Raw genomic sequence first — 19,738 nt, forward strand, 5'->3', positions numbered from 1 at the left:
CTGCTCCTGCCTCTCTTAGATGTTGACATTTGGGGACTGGCTCTCTCCTCCCAGGCATAGCTGTTTTAGCCTCCTGAGTGCGGGGAAGGGATGTCCCCTGGGCCTGTCTCCCTGTGAGGATCTGACCTGAAAGGGCGTGCCCGAAGCATGTAGCAGAGGAAGGGGGATCGGCCACCTCCATCGTGTGAAGAACTACGTCCAGCCGTGTCCACACTGCAGTGGGTAGGGCAGGGGAAATTCAGACCTCTTGATGTGAGCGAGGCATGAGGCCGTGGTTTCAGGGGGTAGCCTTTGGAGAGCAGGATTCAGGCAGCAGTTGGTGACACAGGTAGTGGGGACAGTCTCCCCAAAGGGAGCCTGGTAGGATCTGGTCGAGAGTTGTACCTTTTTTTAATATTTTAAAATATTTTAAAAATATTTTTATTGATTTTTTAGAGAGTAAGAAAGAGGGGGAGAGAGAGAGAGAAACATCGATGTGAGAGGGAAACATTGATCGGCTGCCTCCTGCACACCCCCTACCGGGGATCGAGCCTGCAACTCAGGCATGTGCCCTGTGCATAGGATGATGCTTAACCAACTGAGCCACACTGGCCAGGGTGAGGTAGTCCAGTTTTAACAAGGGGAAAATGAGGTAGAACTCAACTCGTAAGAACTGGGTGAGTAGGACAGGGGTGGGCAGACACCTTTGGGCTCCCATCAGCTCTCAGAATGAGGGTTTATGACCCATTCTAGGTCCCAGTAAGACGGTGTTGTTGAGGCTGCTGCCGCAACTGGAATGGGTTCAACAATCACGTCGCATTGATCTTGTCCAGTGTAGATAGACTCATCAAGGCAATGGTTGAAGGCAGGGGTTGGCATGCTCTCCCCAGCAGGGGGCGGGCGCCAGTTACATCACCAAAAGGGCAGAATCTCAGGCTCTGCCTCAGACCTCTTCCTGCCCCAGCGTTTAGGGACCAAAGGAGACGAATTTTAGGTAAGAAATTCTGCTTTATGAGTTGACTGACAAGGCAGGAAGCTGCAAAAAGTTTGTAGGAGTAGGAAGGCTGAAAGGAAAAGGAAGGGAAGCCAGGTCAGCTAATGCCGAAGAGTCCAGCAGGTGTTGTAGGTACAGGCAGGATGGAGGGCGGGTCCAGAGAGGTCAGGCAAGGCCGGGGGTCTCAGGCACGAATAAGAGCCAGGCGCATGGCCCGTTCATCTTTGATTCCCAGTGTATAACAAGTATGCGTATGGTGGGAAGGAAAGAGAGGAGGAACAAAGGAAAAGAGGTCACTAAATAAATGAGAATATTAGAAAAAGAAGAAGAAAAAAATCAGGATACAAGTTAATTGAATTTGGCTGGAAATTAGTAACATTCAATTCTTTTCTGATTCCATCACCCACTAAATGCTGGACTTTGGATAGAAGTGACTTCTATCTTGAAATCATAGTCACTCCATCTGTAAGATGAATGTGTTAGCCTAGATCACCTTTTTTTTTAAGTTGACTTTAACAAATATTTTTGAGTGCCTACTAACTGCGAAATGCTGAGTTTTGAGAAGACTTAGATGATAGTATTAATGCCAGAGTTCTGATGCTAAAGGATGCCCTTTGTTCTCTGACCGGTTTTGTAAGTGTGGGTGTTCTTGGACCACAAGTTAATTGAAGCCAGAGTGAGAGGCCTGTTCTTCTTTGAGATACAACAGATAAAGGGCTGGCCTTGCATGTGGCCTTTTTCAATCAGAAGCCTGAGAGTCCTGGTGCACTTCGCCCGCTCCCTCCCTTATGCATGTATGTTGTGTGGAGAGACAGTGAGAGAGAGAGAGAAACATTGATGTGAGAGAGAAACATCGATTGATTGCCTCTCGTATGCATCCCAACTGGCGACCAACCCTGCAGAAACCTGCAGCCTACGTGTGTGCCCTAACCAGGAATCGAGCCTGCAATCTTTCAGTGCACAGGACAACACTCCCACTAACTGAGCCCCACGGGCCAGGACTATCCCTTCTAGTTCTTGTAATTCATTTCACTGTGGCTCACCCATCGCCTCACAACCAAGTATTTCCCAGACGGAACACGAGGAAACAAATGAAAGGAATTGTCTCTATATTTTCGAACGGTCCTGGCCATTTGGAGGAAAACCGTGGTGAAAGTGTTGGTTGGTGGTTCGGCACCTCTGGCTAGAAGAAAGGTGATGTGTGTGGTGGCATTCTCAAGCCATTCAACTGTAAATGCTAAGGCTCCCATCTGCAAACAAGTAATTGCCGCATACCAGGGAGCTTTACTCATCACTAATTGCACATCTCCCCTGAAATTAGAGGTGTGATGGTGCTTGACTTTTCAATAAATTAACCAGAACCAGAGAAGGCCGCGTGGTGTTTGTGTCTGTTTGCGATCTCCTACGCACAGCGGCTCACGAAGGAGCACGGGCTTATTTAGATGTGTGACCTCGCATAATGCTTTTAACTCCTTGGTTGGCATCCTTGCCGGCAGAATCCCAGTCTTCTCAGGATAGATCGCCCCGCTCCCCTGCCCCCTGAAAATCCCCTGCCACATGAGAACACAGATTTAGACTCCTGGGTCATGCTGAGGGACACGGCAACCCCAGAGAGCCACCGTGACCTGGTCCGGACCTGTACCTGCATCTACTTCTGGAATAACTTCCTCCCTGTATGTAGCACCTTCCTTCTTAAAAAATGCCACCAGTTCAGGAGGGCCCATTATAATACCTCCTTCCCGGGCTGTTTTCATTGAACACTATTCACGCGTCATAACCGCTCTCTTCTCTTACACTATTTGAAGAGCATTTATCAGTCCAGTAGTGGGACCGGAAGTACCAGGATGGAAGAGACGAGCCCTCTGGCCCTCAGAGGGGTGGTCTCAGGCAGGGTGTGAGCCGTGACTTCTCAGTCTGGGCCCTGGTGCTGCCATTTCCTAGCTCTGTGCCCGTCCTCACATGAGGGCCCTCCCCACCCTGCACACTCTCTCCGCGTGTGAACTAGCATGGCAGCAACACCGCCTACCTACAGGGCGGCGGGGGTCATGGCATGCCGGGTGCTTAGCACAGTCCATGCTCAGCACGCGTGTCGCTGCTCAGGGTGTTAGCTGTTAGCGACATGGAGCTCGCCTGCTGGGGAGAGAGCTGGTCTCACGTACACTAGGTATATAGTTCAGGAAAGCCCTCAGCCCTGGTGAGGACGAGAATGGGAGTCCATCTAGAATCAGTTGCATAATGCTTTCTTTGAAGTGGTCCTCATGGCTGACAGGGAGGGGGTCTCGGACCAGGTGGCCTCGGAGCTGGGGCTTGAAGGTGAAATCACGGGGGAGCGAGGGCATGAGCAGCTGGCATGAGCCCAGCGGGGCGGTTGAAGCGGCTGGCAGGTCAGGGGTCCAGCGCGTGGTGTGGAAAGAACCCAGAGATGCCGCCAGAGGCCAGGTCAGCGCCAGGTTCCACCACCAGGGCGGCGCCAGAGAGCGGGGTGGTCGGATCTATAGTTCACAAACACAACTCGGCTGTGTCCTGGAGGATGACCTACACCAGAGAGCCCGTAAGCAGGGGCCTGTATGAAACGATCCTGGTGACCTGAACTGGGGCAGTGGCAGCGAGAATGGAGCTGCAAGGACAGAGGCGAGAGGGACTTGCAAGGACCAGAAGGCACAGTGACCAGTGACCAGGCATAGTGACCGCGGACACGGGGGGCAGAGGAACCCATCGAGGATGACTTCGCATTCTAGCGTGAAGTAAGAAGCACAGGAAGAGAAACGCGTTTGGGGGAAAGATAACGGGGTTGGTGCTATAAATATTACGCCTGCAGGAAGAATATCCAAGTGGGCAGTTTAGAAAAGAATTCTGGGTAGACCCGTCCAGGGTGGTGGGGAGAAGGGACACTAGAGAAAAAGGAGGAAGCGACACTTTGGAAAACAAGCCTTGCACAGGTGCACGGCCCAGCGGGTTCTATGAAACAGAACCAGACGGGACAGGTCCCCTCCAGAACCACCTCCACACCAGTAAACTCCTTCACTCGCTGCACTTAATACGCCTGTGCGTTCGTCCGCACCTTTCCTCCCCTCCACTCAACACGCGCTGATTAAGTGAGCATCTACCATGTGCCGGTGCTGTTCTTAGATTTTGGTCACACGGAAGTGCAAAGTCCAAACCCTGCCGTCGGGGAGTTTATGTTTTAGCGCAGGAGACAGTCGATAAGCAAGTGACTGAATAATCTAAAATAGAATTTTAAGTAAACAGCATCAGGAAAAATAAAGCCAGTAGGAGGTGAGAAAGTAACCAAGGAGGGAGAGGAGGGGGAACTCTTAGAGATCAGGTGGTCAGGGAAGTCATCGCTGATGAAGTGGCGTTTCAAACGGAGACCTGAGGTGGTGGAGAAAACGACGTGAAAATCTGGAGGAAGTGTGTTTAAGAAAGAGGGAAGAGCAAGGACGGCGACCCTGAGGTAGGAGCCAGTTCAGTAGGATGGAGAAACAGCAAGGTACCCAGCGTGGCTAGAACAGACCAAATAGTCACAGAGTATCTTATGACATTTCTGGTGCTTCTGTCTTGTGTTATTAACTGTAGGGTGTCCCAAAACTCACGCAAGATTTGCAATTTAATTGAATTGCAATTATTGGGACACCCTAATAATTCTGTTGCAAAGATTTTCATGGATTTATATCCTATCTTCCCAACTCCATGTAAGCCTATTAAGGGCCAGGTCCACGTTCAAATTTCATACTCCCACGGTGCCTAGCACAATGACTTGCACATAGTAGGTGTTCTTTCTCCATTCCTTTGTCTGTAATTATAGTTAGTGGTGATCTCTAGGCCTTTTTGTCCCCCTCTCCAACGCTTCCGGGCTAATCCCAGGGGCTGTTAACCATCCAGCAAACCACTGGTGAGCAATGTCTAATACCGTTTAACCAGTAAGAAACTCAAGCCAGCCCCAACCGGTTTGGCTCAGTGGATAGAGCGTCGGCCTGCAGACTGAAGGGTCCCAGGTTCGATTCCGGTCAAGGGCATGTGCCTTGGTTGCGGGCACATCCCCAGTGGGGAGTGTGCAGGAGGCAGCTGATCGATGTTTCTCTCTCATCGATGTTTCTAACTCTCTATGCCTCTCCCTTCCTCTCTGTAAAAAATCAATCAATAAAAAAAGAAAAGAAACTCAAGCCATGTCCAGAGCCACGTAGGAAGCCCAGACGCCAAGATGTACCCTTACCGTTTGCAAACCTGGTGGTTTCACGGGGGCGCTCGTGTTGAAGACTGGAGTGTGAGGAGTTCCTGCACATGCTCAGAGAAGCTGCTGGCTTTGCCTCAGCTCTGTGCTTACACATTACAATAATATTATTATTACCCCACCGGGGTGTCATGGGGATTAATGAGACATTTTCCAATCACTTTGAGCTACTCCGCTGGGGGCACTAAATAAGTGGCACGTGTTTCCCCTGAAGTGCCATGTCTGCCATTGATGTGTTGTGATGGGTTTTGCTGTCCAACAGGGCTGGGGTTCGCCCACCAACTCGTTTCCTATAAACAACAGACTAGCCGTCCGAAGGCGGTGGCTTTCCGTTAAAATAAATACGAAGCGAAGCAAACCAGTCAGCAATCAGAAGCAAACAGGCTGCCGTTAGAAATCTCGTGTTTATGAAGCACTCGCAGGGGCGACATAGAAGCCTCCCAGTGCGACACAGTACAGCGGACACTGGGCTCGGCAATGGGCCAGGATTCCAGGCCCCCGCCCTGCCAGGAACTCCCTGTGTGAGCTCGAGGAAATTGCTAAACCTCTCTGGTATAAAGGAAATTGCTAAACTTCTCGGGTATAAAGTAAGGGCTGTTCTATGAAGCTCAGAATCGGTCTTCCCGATCAGGCAACTACAGCGGAGGAGTGGAACCAGTCATTTCTGAAGGAGAGCTACTGCCCAGCAGGGAGAAGCGTGTGACCATCCATCACAGGACCGGCTCTGTTCTGGTCTTCCTTGCGGTTGATTAATATTAATTTCGGTACTAATTCCTGCAAATGGGGAAATAAATCACTTTCTAAGTCGGGCAGAGAGGTACATGAAACATTGGGTCTTTAAAAATAGGGTCTTTGCCTTTCTAAGAGCCATCCTTGCCGTGAGCTCTCTGTCTGATTCTTAGATTTAAATATATGAATGATGGATTATCCTGCTCCCCGATTCCCAGCTCTAAAACAGGGTGTTGTTTAGGGAGAGGGTTTTACATGGTGGTCCACTTTGACCATCTGACAATATATGCTCCAGCCTGCAGGGCCTGGCTCTGACCTGGGGATGAAGGACAGAGAAGAACATGGGTGCTTGCTGCACCCAGAAGAGGCAGAGGAAACCCCATAGAATAACCCGGTAATGCACCTGACAGTGAGCCCAGGGTCCCCTCCCTCCTACTCCTAGGAATCCAGGGGTCCTGGGCTCAGAGAGAAGAAATGCTGGCCCTCCAGAATGGATAGAAATGCAAAGGCTCACTTGTTGAGGAACTCAATTCAACAGACGTCTAGGAGTTCCTACTATGCGGTCTAGGAGTTCCTACTATGCGTCTATGCGTCTGCCAGGCACTTTGGTGGCTGCTGGGAATGCAAATTGGGTAAGACCTAGTCTCCTCCCTCCATGACCACATATCACCTTTACTCCAAACTTCCCAGCGAAGGGGTGATGGGTGCGGGAGTTGTCTAGACAACAGCTCCTCTTTTGTAAATTATTGGAATGATATAGCAGAAAACAAGTTTTTAAGCCTAGGGGTGACTCTGAATTGGATTTGCTTAAATGCCTGGAAACAGAAATTGTGTTCAAAGTGACCACAGCAATTTAGAAAACTAGATTCAGTTCAAAGGAGATAAATGGAAGTGACTATCTCCAGGCCAAAATCAAGCAACAGAGATACAAGGTTTGGACTGAATGTTCTCCCAGTGTAACAGCTAAAGCGTGGCGAACCCCCTCCCCCAAGGCCAGCAGGGAAGCGTTATGTAGAGGTTTATGTACAGGTCTACGTCCCTCCCAACACAGATGCAAGATGACATGTGAATTTCCTTGGTCACTTCCCTCTTATTTCCCCACTGACAGGAAAGCTCACAGTCCTGTAAAGGCCCGGCTGCCCTCTCCAAGCCCAACCAGAAACAGTGTCCGGATTCTTCCCAGCGACTGGAATGGATCTAAGCTATGGAAGTTAGTGTGAACTATTGTCTTCAAAGCCAAGTCCCCGAAGCCATTAATGACCCATTATCTTCAGACTCCCGGGTGCGAAACTCACCAGCACCCATGACTCCCTTCAGCTTCTCATCCAAACAGGAGCTGCGTTATTTAGAGCCCTCCGGGCCTGGAGGTCTTCCACCTCGGGGCGCCCACCCTGCCTGCCACCCGTCCCTGGACCAGGCTCCAGGGCGCATCCCCACCCTCCCCCCTGGCCTGCCTCCGCCAGCCAGCTGACCCCAGGGCACCCTGCCTCCGCCAGCCAGCTGACCTCAGGGCTCCGCACAGCCCGCCTCCCCCGGGCTGGCCGAGGTGGAGACGCGGGGAGGGGAGGCCCGCAGCTCGCAGGGCTGCGGCGTGGGTCCAGGGCGGTGGAGCAGCCCTGAAACTGGGACGCGGCCTCGCGGGCCGGGGGCGCGCACACCGACACGGAGCGGGACTGGAGAGGTGCAGGGGGCGCCCAGGCGCGAAAGGAGGGCGCCTGGCGCCTGAGGGGCCCGGAGGGCGGCGGGGCGGGGCGGGGCGGGGCCGGGCCGCGGCGCGCGAGGGGCGGGGACCCCGGGGGCCCGGGTGGGCGGGCGGCGGGCGGGCGGGCGCGCGCTGGGCGCGGGCGGGGGCGGAGGGAGGCGGGGGCGGCGGGAGGCGTCTCTCTCCGCCGAGGAGCCCGCGGGCCGCGCCGCAGCCAGACGGAGCCCGGCGGCCGCCGCGGCAGCAACAGGCGGCGGGCTGGGCTCGGGGCGCAGGCGGCGCGGGAGCGGGCGGGAGCCGGAGCGCCGCGGCCCGCGCGGCCGGGTCCCCGCCGCATGGAAGAGCATCTCAGCCTGCTGAGCTCGCCGCCGCCCGCCGCCCGCCACCGCGCCCCCCCGGCCCCGCGCCCCGCCGGCGGCGGCGCCCGCACCCTGGTGAACCCGGGCTACGCCGAGTCGGCCGCGGGCCCCGAGCTGCCGCCCGACATGACCGTGGTGCCCGGGGACCACCTGCTGGAGCCGGAGGCGGCCGGCGGCGGCGGCGGGGACCCGCCTGAGGGCAGCTGCGGCGGCGGCGGTGGCGGCTGTGACCGTGACCGCTACGAGCCGCTGCCGCCCGCGCTGCCGGCCGCCGGCGACCAGGACTGCTGCGGGGAGCGCGTGGTCATCAACATCTCGGGGCTGCGCTTCGAGACGCAGCTCAAGACCCTCTGCCAGTTCCCCGAGACGCTGCTGGGCGACCCCAAGCGGCGCATGCGGTACTTCGACCCGCTCCGCAACGAGTACTTCTTCGACCGCAACCGGCCCAGCTTCGACGCCATCCTCTACTACTACCAGTCCGGGGGGCGCATCCGCCGGCCGGTCAACGTGCCCATCGACATCTTCTCCGAGGAGATCCGCTTCTACCAGCTGGGCGAGGAGGCCATGGAGAAGTTCCGCGAGGACGAGGGCTTCCTGCGCGAGGAGGAGCGGCCGCTGCCCCGCCGCGACTTCCAGCGCCAGGTGTGGCTGCTCTTCGAGTACCCGGAGAGCTCGGGGCCGGCGCGGGGCATCGCCATCGTGTCCGTGCTCGTCATCCTCGTCTCCATCGTCATCTTCTGCCTGGAGACGCTGCCCGAGTTCCGCGACGAGAGGGGCTACTTCGCGCCGCCGCCGGCGCAGGAGCTGCCGGAGGGGGCGGGCAACGGCACGGCGTCGGGGGCCGCCGCCGCGGGGACCTCCAGCTTCTCCGACCCCTTCTTCGTGGTGGAGACGCTGTGCATCATCTGGTTCTCCTTCGAGCTGCTGGTGCGGTTCTTCGCGTGCCCCAGCAAGGCCACCTTCTCGCGCAACATCATGAACCTGATCGACATCGTGGCCATCATCCCTTACTTCATCACGCTGGGCACGGAGCTGGCCGAGCGCCAGGGCAACGGGCAGCAGGCCATGTCCCTGGCCATCCTGCGTGTCATCCGGCTGGTGCGGGTCTTCCGCATCTTCAAGCTCTCCCGCCACTCCAAGGGGCTGCAGATCCTGGGCCAGACGCTGAAGGCGTCCATGCGGGAGCTGGGGCTGCTCATCTTCTTCCTCTTCATCGGCGTCATCCTCTTCTCCAGCGCCGTCTACTTCGCCGAGGCGGACGACCCCACCTCGCGCTTCAGCAGCATCCCCGACGCCTTCTGGTGGGCCGTGGTCACCATGACGACCGTGGGCTACGGGGACATGCACCCGGTGACCATCGGGGGCAAGATCGTGGGGTCGCTCTGCGCCATCGCTGGCGTCCTGACCATCGCGCTCCCGGTCCCCGTGATTGTCTCCAACTTCAACTACTTCTACCACCGGGAGACCGAAGGCGAAGAGCAAGCCCAGTACATGCACGTGGGCAGCTGCCAGCACCTCTCCGCTTCGGCCGAGGAGCTGCGGAAAACCAGGAGCAACTCCACGCTGAGTAAGTCGGAGTACATGGTGATCGAAGAGGGGGGCATGAACCACAGCGCCTTCCCCCAGACCCCCTTCAAGACGGCCAATTCCACCGCCGCCTGCACCGCGAACAATAACCCCAACTCCTGTGTCAGCATCAAAAAGATATTTACGGATGTGTAGCCTACCATCCCAGTGACCTGCTGTGCTCAGGCTCGCGCGGACCGTGCCCCCCTGGTCTGTGTCTGCCCTTGTTTTAGACATTTCCAGACCATCCATCCAGGAAAGGACAGGAGGAAGTGGAGCGCGCACTTCACCCCCTCCCCTCACCCCCCCAGGACTGCTTCACACTGAAACAGGTGTCTGTTTTGCAAGTGGGCTGCATTCTCTCAGCTCTCGCTCGCTCTCTCTCTCTCTCTCTCTCTCTCTCTCTCTCTCTCTCTCTCTCTCTCTCTCAATATTGCAAACAGCAAACTTTGAATTTGATTTCCAGGACCCGCCCTATGGGAGAAAACAAAACAAAAAAACCCCTGTACATCCCGGGAGGAAATGAAACTGCAGAACAGTTAGAGTAACTGTTTAACCTCAGAATTAAGTCAGCTGTTTCTTTACTACGTAAAGCAGGCACACGCCGAAAGGACGCTTCCTTTCTTTGGACCTTTACTCAGCAGCACTGAATAGTTTAGCTCAACTGCCGACACTGTGGATATGTGGATGGAAAGTCCAATTAAAAAGACGGATAAACGCACCGGAAGTTTATTTGGTTTTTGACTGGAATTTCTATTCTGTTCGGAACCCCCATCCCAGAATTTTAAGGATCTCTACAACTTTGAACAAAGGGAAGTGCCCAAGATGTACTGACCTGACTCATTCATTTAACTCTTGGGGCTTGTTAGGCATTTCCAAAGTATGAGACTAACAGATTCCTGTGAAGTTCTGTGTGTGTGTGTGTGTGTGTGTGTGTGTGTGTGTGTGTGTGTTGCAGCCACTAGAAACAGATGTTTTCAGTGCTGCTGAGAGAAACAAAAAAAAAAATTTCCTAAATGCATCTGAGAGATAAGCTTCTGCGGCATCACAAGAAGATTAAAGTGGCAGACATTCCTTCCAGCGGAAGTTACTAATTCCAAACCGGCTGATGTAGTTTCCATAGCAACCCAGGTTTCCTAGGAAACCCGAAAAAGGTTGTCATGGCATCTCTTGCTCTCTGTCCCTGCCCCCCTAGCCCCTGCCGTTTCCACAGTAACCTTTCCAGATGGTTCCTACTTACATGATTTCATAAGGAAAACCACTGTTTGAATAAACCGCACAAATGAAGGGAAGTCTGAAATTCCAAGGTGGTGAAATGACTCACAAAATGCATATTTTTTTACTACAAAAAAAAAAAAGCATTGATATCACCCTATAATGACTGAATCGAGAAGGAAAATGCCATCTTTGGGATTTTAGGTATACACCACAATCAGGCGTGACTTGAATTAAATGTGAGTAATTAGGCAATAATTTCAAAAGATGCTTCTCTACTGTTTTCTTTCACCAAGAACTTTCCGGCCAACCAATGAAATAAAAAAAAGCAAATATAAAGGTGTTCTGTACATAACCAAAGGAAAGATTCCATTGGTGTATCCGAAACCTTGCTACAAGGGACCTTCAGATGTCCTCTTGTTAACAACAGAAAAACACAGATTCCACAACACACCGTCACCATCACGGCACTTGAAAAGCTAAATAAAATCGCAAATTATGAAGGACGCGTGTTTGTAACTGAGGGAATCGCAGACAATCCATAGAAAGGAGGGACGGGAAGTAACCAGATCTTGGGGAGATGCCTTCAAGTTTCAGCCATGTGCCAGGGTTGCTGGAAGACAGACAGACTCAGGTGAGCACGTGTGGGCTGCTGAGGGCGCTGCCTTCTTGTCCAGGGAAGTGGGGCAAGGCTATTCGTGTCCAGATTGGTGACACTTGCAAAGCCAGTCGTTTTAGATGAATTACCTGCCAGGTGCCTTTTGCTGATCATTTGGAACCCCTTTTCCATTTGATTTCCGGGCTGCTAACTGTCCTTTGGTTTCCATTGTTTCCTGAAAAAGAATGAAAAAAAAATCATTGCTGTCTAGCCTTCACCCACACTGAACGGAAAATGGTGCCATTCCTTTTGCTAACCCACTTGGCTTCTGAACAGCCTGTTTCCCCTTAAAAACGAATGAAAAGACAGAAGCTACAGCCGTTAGATTAGTGTTCCAGCTTTAAACTACATCATTATTTGGTAGTGCAGTGCTTTGAGACAAAAATGGCTAAAAGGGCAATAAAGGTAACATTTTACTTTAACATAAATAATTGTATACACGTTATAGACGTGCGTTTCCCACAATTATTTTTGTTTTGTTTTGATAGGTTGTAACATATCCTCTCCTAGAGTAAATGACAGTAACCCTATGTTAAGGCTTGTAAAATACTTTCAGGCAGCCAGAAGCCTACTTATGTTATTTGTGCTTTAAGACAATGAAAAATAATATTAAGACAGTAAGAGAGGGAAGAGAAAAGACATCTACATGCCCGGTCATAGCATCATTGTTCTTATCTACGTGCATCAAGAGAGGACCCTCTTGCTGCTTATTTGAGTTACTGTTAACATTGATCTACCTTTTGACCAATTGTTGGTATTGTTGATGACCAGGAATTCTGTTTATGACCTATTTTGGTGGTGATATGTTAGACACACGATAGTAAGGACATAAAAATAAATTCTGCATCTCTTTTTAAAAGATCTTAGAGATGAACAAAGTACAGTAATGGTTTTATTCATATTTTTCAGAAGATGCAGAAACCCTATGGGCTCTGTAAGTAGTCAGTGGTTGTGCCATAATTTTTGGAATTGTATGGCTATTAGATAACAGTAATACAAATGAGACCCTATTTTTAATCCAGAGAATTGGATATGGCTTTTGAGTCCTAACTTTGGGGTGGTATAATTGCTTCTAGTTGCCATATTGTTAGCTTCTTGAAGGTTATAGGTTCTGTGTCCTGCACAGAATGTAGCATCTTGTATTATTTAATACATACCTGTGTTTGATGGGTGAATCGCTCTTATGTTACATTAATGTTCTTCTCAGGCTTTTAATGAAGTGGTTTAATGCATAAACTCTGCAGTTACATTGCCAGGGCTTGAATCCTGACTCTGCTGTTCGACCTTGAGCAAATTACTGAACCTCTCTGTGCCTCAGAGTCCTTATTTGTAAAAATGAGGATAATAAATAGTACCTCATAGGGTTGTTGTGACTATTAATTGTCAATACAGGTATACTACTCAGAAAGGGTAAATTGCATAATATGCAGCAGAGGTTTTGCTAAGAGATTACATTACTACGTTATATTATTTGCTAAGAGATTGCATTATTATGGTGATCATTATTCACACGCTTTGTGTAATTAATACTGAACTTCGTGAATGATTTGAAATACATAATCAGTGTCTTCCTATTTACTGCCTACATCACAGCAATAATTACCACTTATTAAGGGTCACCATGTCCTTGACACTTCTCAACTCAGCAAGTTAGGTGGTATTAACCCCATCTTAGGAGGGTAAGAATAGATGGTTAAGGTTAAATGATTTTCCTGAGACGTCACGGCTAGCAAGAGACCCAGCTATAATTTAAAACCAGGTCATTCTGCACCCGCCCCCCTCCCCCCCTTCCGCCCAGACCCTGTATCTTTTATTGGATGACTTGAAAGAGATTGAGAAAATAAATTTCTTATGCTTTCAGATTTGATTTCAGCCCATCTAACTAATTAATGAATTCCTGTAAAGACCATATCTCCAGAAACCTAGTTCTTTCAGTATCCTGGAAACTAACCCTTTTCTAATCATCAGATATATTTAAACCATAGGGATCGAATATGTTATTTAAATCGGATGAAAGGTGGACTTTTCCGGGAGAAAGGATGGCTTTCTTATATGATGGATTTATCTGGATTTACTCTTATGCTCAGAAAGTATAACCAGTCACAGTGGTGGTACCTGCAGGGACACTGGATATTTTTCAGTTTTAAGATTTAATTTCCTATTTCCACATGTTTTCATCTACAATAAGTGACAGCATTGTGCAAATTGGTATTTTCCCGCCTCCTTACGCTTTGCTTAGGTTACTAGCGATCCATGCCAGAAAGTGGTGTAAACATTTTGACTCCCTCTTACCAAGAAGGGAGAAATTACTTAGAACAAAAGGGTTGAAAGCAGGAGATTGCCGGTTCACTGAAATTGGTGCCATTGTTGCTCTATAAGAGCATCTATCCTCAACAAAACATTAGAATATAATTTTGTCCCACAAAATAGCTGTAGCTCTTCTCTCATGTCTGAAATCCAATTTAGTGAAATGAAAATGGGCAGTGATTTGGACTTAGAGCAAAAATGCTAATGAGTCTAAGTTTGCACAGGCCAGAGAGCCTTGCAAACCACAGACTTCAGTGCTGAGCCCAAAGCGTGTCTTGGATGTGGATGGTGCACATACAAAGATCCATGGGATCAGGGGCGACCGGGTCAGTACCCACCCATCCACACGTTGGGGAAAACCTCTATATCCACAGCTGGTGAATCTAGAGATAAACATTAATGTTATTGTATTTCTTTTTTTAAATATTTTTTTTATTTATTTCAGAGAGGAAGGAAGAGGGAGAGAGAGTTAGAAACATCAATGATGAGAGAGAATCATTGATTGGCTGCCTCCTGCATGCCCCCTACTTGGGATTGAGCCTGCAACCCAGACATGTGCCCTTGACCAGAATCGAACCTGGGACCCTTCAGTCCGCAGGCCGACTCTATCCACTGAGCCAAACCAGCTAGGGCTATTTTATGTCTCTTATGGTGTTACCAAATGTAAATGCCCACCAAATATAGATAGTGACACAATCACCAACAGCTACACATAAGAGAGCCATGCTATATTGGTTATTTCTAAACTTTGCAATAAAATGTCGGAGTTGAAATTCTAAATGCGCAGTATGAAGAAATTTAAAGTTACGGTTTATTGACGTAAAACATGTTATTTACCTCTTTGGCATATAACGTACTCAAGTAATTGCTTTGCTGGTAGTCTATAAAGTCAATATACAGCATGCATACCAATAGTCTGGTCCTTGGAGAATCAGAACTGTAATTCACGGACTTCTATACATTTAAAATGTCAGTGTTTTCTGCAGCACCAGCCAAGTCCTTCCCACCTCTCAGCTGTGAGTAAAGTGATGGTCCCTCCCACTCAGATATGCTAAGCAGAACCCAGGCCCCCAGTCTGAAGACTGGCAGCACTGAGCTAGAGGTGAGGGCATTAGACTGGGAAGAGGAGCTTAGGGCTTGCCTTGAGGGCGGTTTCTTTTCTTGCTGCCTTGTATTTGGCCTAAACTAAGGAGGCTAAAACTGTTGTTTTCCTACAACTAACTTCCTGTAGTTTGTTAGGCAATTTTATGTATATTAATGTAATTGCTTGTTTTTTTTATAACCTGCAGAGAGTGGTTGATAACCTTTGAGGGAGAGATGAGAGGAGGCAGGAAGAAGGGATGGGAAGCCAAGCAGGGCCCAAACCTCACTGTTGTGATTGGGCTCCTAGCCTCCTGCCAGAAAATGGCCAGTGCTGTAGACCAAGCATGTCAAACATGCGGCCCGCGGGCCACGAGTTTGACAGGCTTGCATGCGGCATCTTTACATGCTCACAGTCACCCTGAAATAGAATTTAAATGATTCAGACAAGTTAGTCACCTTACTTTCCCCAAGTAAGAACTGTGCTTGAGTTGCTTTATACTGAGATTCTCTGAATCTTTTACCTGCAGCTATTTTTAACTGTTTATGAAAGATCTGTTTATTTTACAGGTGGCTATGCATTGAGAGTGTGTTGTTAGTAGACCTAAATTCTGCTCAAAGTAGAGCTGAATACACCTCACAGCTAATGGGTGTATTCCATTCCCCTAGACTTTCCAGATTTGTGACACAGCTCACATCTTAGCTCATTACCAACTTTAATTACTGAGTGAGTTTCAACTTTTTTGACTTGCCAAGAGTACATAATTTCCAAGAGGCCAACTAGAGAATTATACCTAAATGAGCAAGAAATCTCGCTAGTCCTTGGGGCTCATTTAAAATGTCAATTAAAATGTTGTTAGAATTTGTAGGACTTGTTGGTTTGCAGCCAACACTAAGTTATTTAATAGATGTCAAAGTATAGACACAAGAAAGCAAAGTTCCCGTAAAGCTCCACGTTAGAGGAGGATTTGGCCCTTTCTTCCTCATCCATACAAGTTAGAAAGGCTGCCAATGAAGTAAGCTGGGTTTCTGTACCTCTTTCACGCAGGCCCTGCTGGAGGTCTACTTACTCCTTCAGAAACTTGGCAATTGTAGAAATTTGACTATTCTTACCTTCTTTTCTTGCTTTATATTTTAGAACATTTGTTTGGCCACACATCTTCCACTATAGATGACTATTTTCTATTACACTTCCTTTCTCTCTTTTTGTAGCGTTGCTTTTCATAGTTAAGGCCATGTGCCCTCTTCTCAGCCCTCCAATCCATTCCTGAGCCACTAATAAAAACATTATGATGACTGTCCAAATATCACTTGTATTTTTTGCTTCTATTGAATTGCAACTCTCTCCACACCTCCAGTCTATTAGGACGCCAAACTATACCATACCTTTTTAAGAATCCCCAAAGCATTGAGACAGGTACTGACGTCTGAAGATAAAAAAGAAAAGAAGGCCCAAGCCCTTGTATAGAAAGGATGTAACGGTGGCAAGACAAGAAGAGCTTAACAGAACCAGCTCCAGATAACCCAAACTCCAGTAGCATTGAGCCGAAGCTAGGCACTTAGGAAATAAAATCATTCATGGTCCTTGTAATTTCTTGTAATTAGTAGTCATTAATAGCTGTTAGACTACTATAATTTTCAAACTCTGCTAATGAAAATGAAATACTGTGGTGCACGAATGGACTTACTTTTTCAACACAGATTAGTGGTAAGAAGTTACATCTTCCAGGAAGGAAGATGAGGTGTAACCCAGGTCAATGAGGACAACCTCACTGGCTGCTTGCCCAGCACACAGGAGACATGCAACATGTAGTCCAGCGAGTGAGTGACTCTTCTGTAAAGAGCGCGAATTCCAGATCACCATCGTTAGGCATTTCCACTGCGGCTGAGACACTTGCTGAAAGCAGTCTTCTCTGAGTGCTATGATGGGTAATAGTCACATATTGAAGCCTGGAGCTGGGTTTAGCATTTTCTGTTTTTGACTTTATAAATATTCTTTATATATCATTAGAGGCCTGGTGCACAAATTCGTGCACAGGTGGGGTCCAGCCACCTCCCCCACCCCCAGACTGGGGGATAGGGGGGACCAATCAGCGGTGGGACTGGTGGGGGGAAGGGGCTGCAGGCTGTTGGTGGGCCGGCCCCATCTGCTGGTTGAACTCCTGGTTGAGGGGACAATTTGCATATTAGCCTTTTATTATTAGTTAGTAAATCTCTAGAGCAGTGGTTCTCAACCTTCCTAATGCCGCGACCCTTTAATACAGTTCCTCATGTTGTGGTGACCCCCAACCATAAAATTATTTTCGTTGCTACTTCATAACTGTAATTTTGCTACTGTTATGAATCGTCATGTAAATATCTGATATGCAGGATGTATTTTCATTGTTACAAATTGAACATAATGAAAGCATAGTGATTAATCACAAAAACAATATGTAATTATGTACGTGTTATCCAATGGTCTTAGGTGACCCCTGTGAAAGGGTCGTTCGACCCCCAAAGGGATCGCGACCCACAGGTTGAGAACCGCTGCTCTAGAGTGTGCCTAAATTGAATTGTTACATATCCATTGATTCATTCAACCTGTGTTTACTGAGTACTTTCTATGTGTCCCTGTGCGAAGTGGTAGGGATTGACTCATTCATTCAACGTATGAAGCGTCTCCTCCGGGCCAGACAACATCCTAGACTCTGGACGTAGCAGTAAACAGACAGTCACGCTGCCTTATGCTACTTTCAAGAACTACTTTATTGTCAGCATTTCTAAATTATTATTATTATCATTTTTTTGTAGTTGGAAGAGGAGAGCACCAAACCTTGAACTTTTATGTCTATGTTCTCTACTGGCCTTGGCTGAGTGTTATTGTTGTCTCGATTTGTAATTTCTTAGAGTACCCAACTGCTGAGTTCATATTTCAAAGGATGAGCAGATTTTAAAGTTCTTTGTAATGACAAGATAGCTATAGAAATGACATCTCTAGCACCTAGAATATGGTTTTCACAGTACTCTTTAAAGACTGTTCCTCCTCTCTCTCTTTTTCTCTCTCTCTCTCCCCCCCCCCTCTCTCTCTCCTTTTCCCCCCTCTCCATAACATTGAGAAAATGCATACATGCATTTTTCTTTTAAAAAGAGTAGCCACTCAAACCTTTCAGATGATTCTAAAGATGCGGATAAATTTTCCTGTTCAAAAAGCAAACAATCACATTGCTTTGGATTGCATGTGGAGGTCATTATTAAATACGGGGTCATTATTAAATAAGCTCATAATTTCAGGATGCTCTGAAACTTTTCCTAACATAAATTAAAAGCATTCAATTTGTAGTTAATACATTTAGAGAATGCAATTGCTTCAACTTTTCAGGGTAACAGTAAGAAAATACACCACAGTTTTTAAAAGTATAATGGATAGAATGTTTTATATTGACGTGAGGTCTGTAATTTTTAAATAACTAAATATATAGTAAATTAATTGTCTTTCCTCTGCCAACAGATACCTGAAGAGCCCACATAAAGAGCCGTCAAGCCATACTGACCAGTAGGCTGCTCATGTCTTTCCCTGTCTAGCTCAAGAATGCAGTGTTGGGTCTGTCCCTGATGGGCGATGAGCTGCCTGCCAGCCGTTGACGTCTGCTTTAGTTGACGTTAAGTAACATGTCTCCAACAAATGCATTCTGTAAGGGAAATAGCTCTGAGAATCTTCTTCAAAGTGTATGCAATACAAAAGATATTCATCAAGAAAGAACGAAGAATGTCAACAATATTAGGGTATCATTTCAACCTTTTGACATTTTGATGAAATCCAGTGATCCCAAAACTAAGCAGTATTGCTGATAAAGAGAACCTAAATGTTTGTTTCCAACAAGCCAACTGTGACTGTGTTTCTGCTTTCAGCTAATCACCGGGCTGTGTTTAATCACGAGATACATTAACGTGATCTTCTGTGTTCTGGCTTTTGTGCAACTTTATTGATGACTGTGTTTTGTACCAAAGGCTCTCGTGCATAGATTAGCCCATCTCCACGTGAGTAAGTGAAATGTACACTGTGCCCCGATGAATGACGTTAAAGACAGACTTGCCTAAAAGAAATGTGCCTTGCTTGACTCAACATTCTCTTATTTTTTAATTGAAAATGATAGATTTGCAAATTAATCTTGTAGGCAGGTGTTAGCTGAGCTTAACTTTAAAAGTATATTATTAGCACTATGTTTAAGTTGTCTGTCTTAACTAAAATTCAACATTGGGTTATGCTTTTCCACAACTTATATAGAATATACTCATTCAATTTCGTTTTTATGCAGTGTTCGGCGTGGCGAGACAAAGCACATTCCTAAGGATATATACAGAGTTTCATCTAATGTTTATAGTGTCCTTTAAAATTATATATGTAAAAGCTTTCTTGATTCATTTTCTATTTTTATATTCTTTTAGAAGTGAAACTTTTATCAATAAAAAAACAGCCAAGTTTTAGTTGGAGAAGAGATTTAGGAGGTCATGAAGATGATTTCCCACTGGGGGACATTTCCCTTCTGTGCCATTATTAATGTAGCGACTGTGACATTTCAGCAGAATGGTAGCTATTTGTATATTATTTAATAAGCCTTATGGAAAGTCAAACTGTGAACACTTAACATAAAAAAGACTTTTTCTCATTTCCATATTTTATTTTCCAAATATACCTGAATGGATGCATGAATAACCAGTCTCCTGTTATTCAAATGCATTACAATGCTAAGTTATAATAAGAGCACTTGTAGAGTTTTAATTCCCATCAAAATATTTTGGTAGCAGAGCTAGGGTTATAATACTTTTTGATCCCCTGTGGAAGGAAACACAGGTGGTGAATTTCATTGTTAATATGTAAGAATCAGTAGCTGACACAAACTTCTTTTTTAAAAATATATTTTTGTTGATTTCAGAG

At 47.7% G+C, this 19,738-nt stretch overlaps 1 protein-coding gene across 2 annotated transcripts; it reads left to right on the forward strand.

The window, feature by feature from the left end:
• The first annotated feature begins 7,873 nt into the window (after window positions 1-7,873).
• KCNA3 (potassium voltage-gated channel subfamily A member 3) lies at window positions 7,874-18,902 on the forward strand. 2 transcript variants are annotated; one of them, XM_036343826.1, is made up of 2 exons: window positions 7,874-11,409; window positions 18,311-18,902. In XM_036343826.1, exon 1 carries the CDS (start codon window positions 7,971-7,973, stop codon window positions 9,714-9,716), a length of 1,746 nt encoding a protein of 581 aa, XP_036199719.1. In that variant the 5' UTR covers window positions 7,874-7,970; the 3' UTR covers window positions 9,717-11,409; window positions 18,311-18,902. The 2 variants fall into 2 exon arrangements, with proteins under 2 accessions (XP_036199719.1, XP_036199720.1); XM_036343827.1 differs by having other exon boundaries at window positions 7,874-9,561.
• Window positions 18,903-19,738: the final 836 nt, after the last annotated feature.

The sequence above is a fragment of the Myotis myotis genome, unplaced genomic scaffold (genome assembly GCF_014108235.1).
Source record: "Myotis myotis isolate mMyoMyo1 unplaced genomic scaffold, mMyoMyo1.p scaffold_m19_p_18, whole genome shotgun sequence".
Taxonomy (NCBI): domain Eukaryota; kingdom Metazoa; phylum Chordata; class Mammalia; order Chiroptera; family Vespertilionidae; genus Myotis; species Myotis myotis.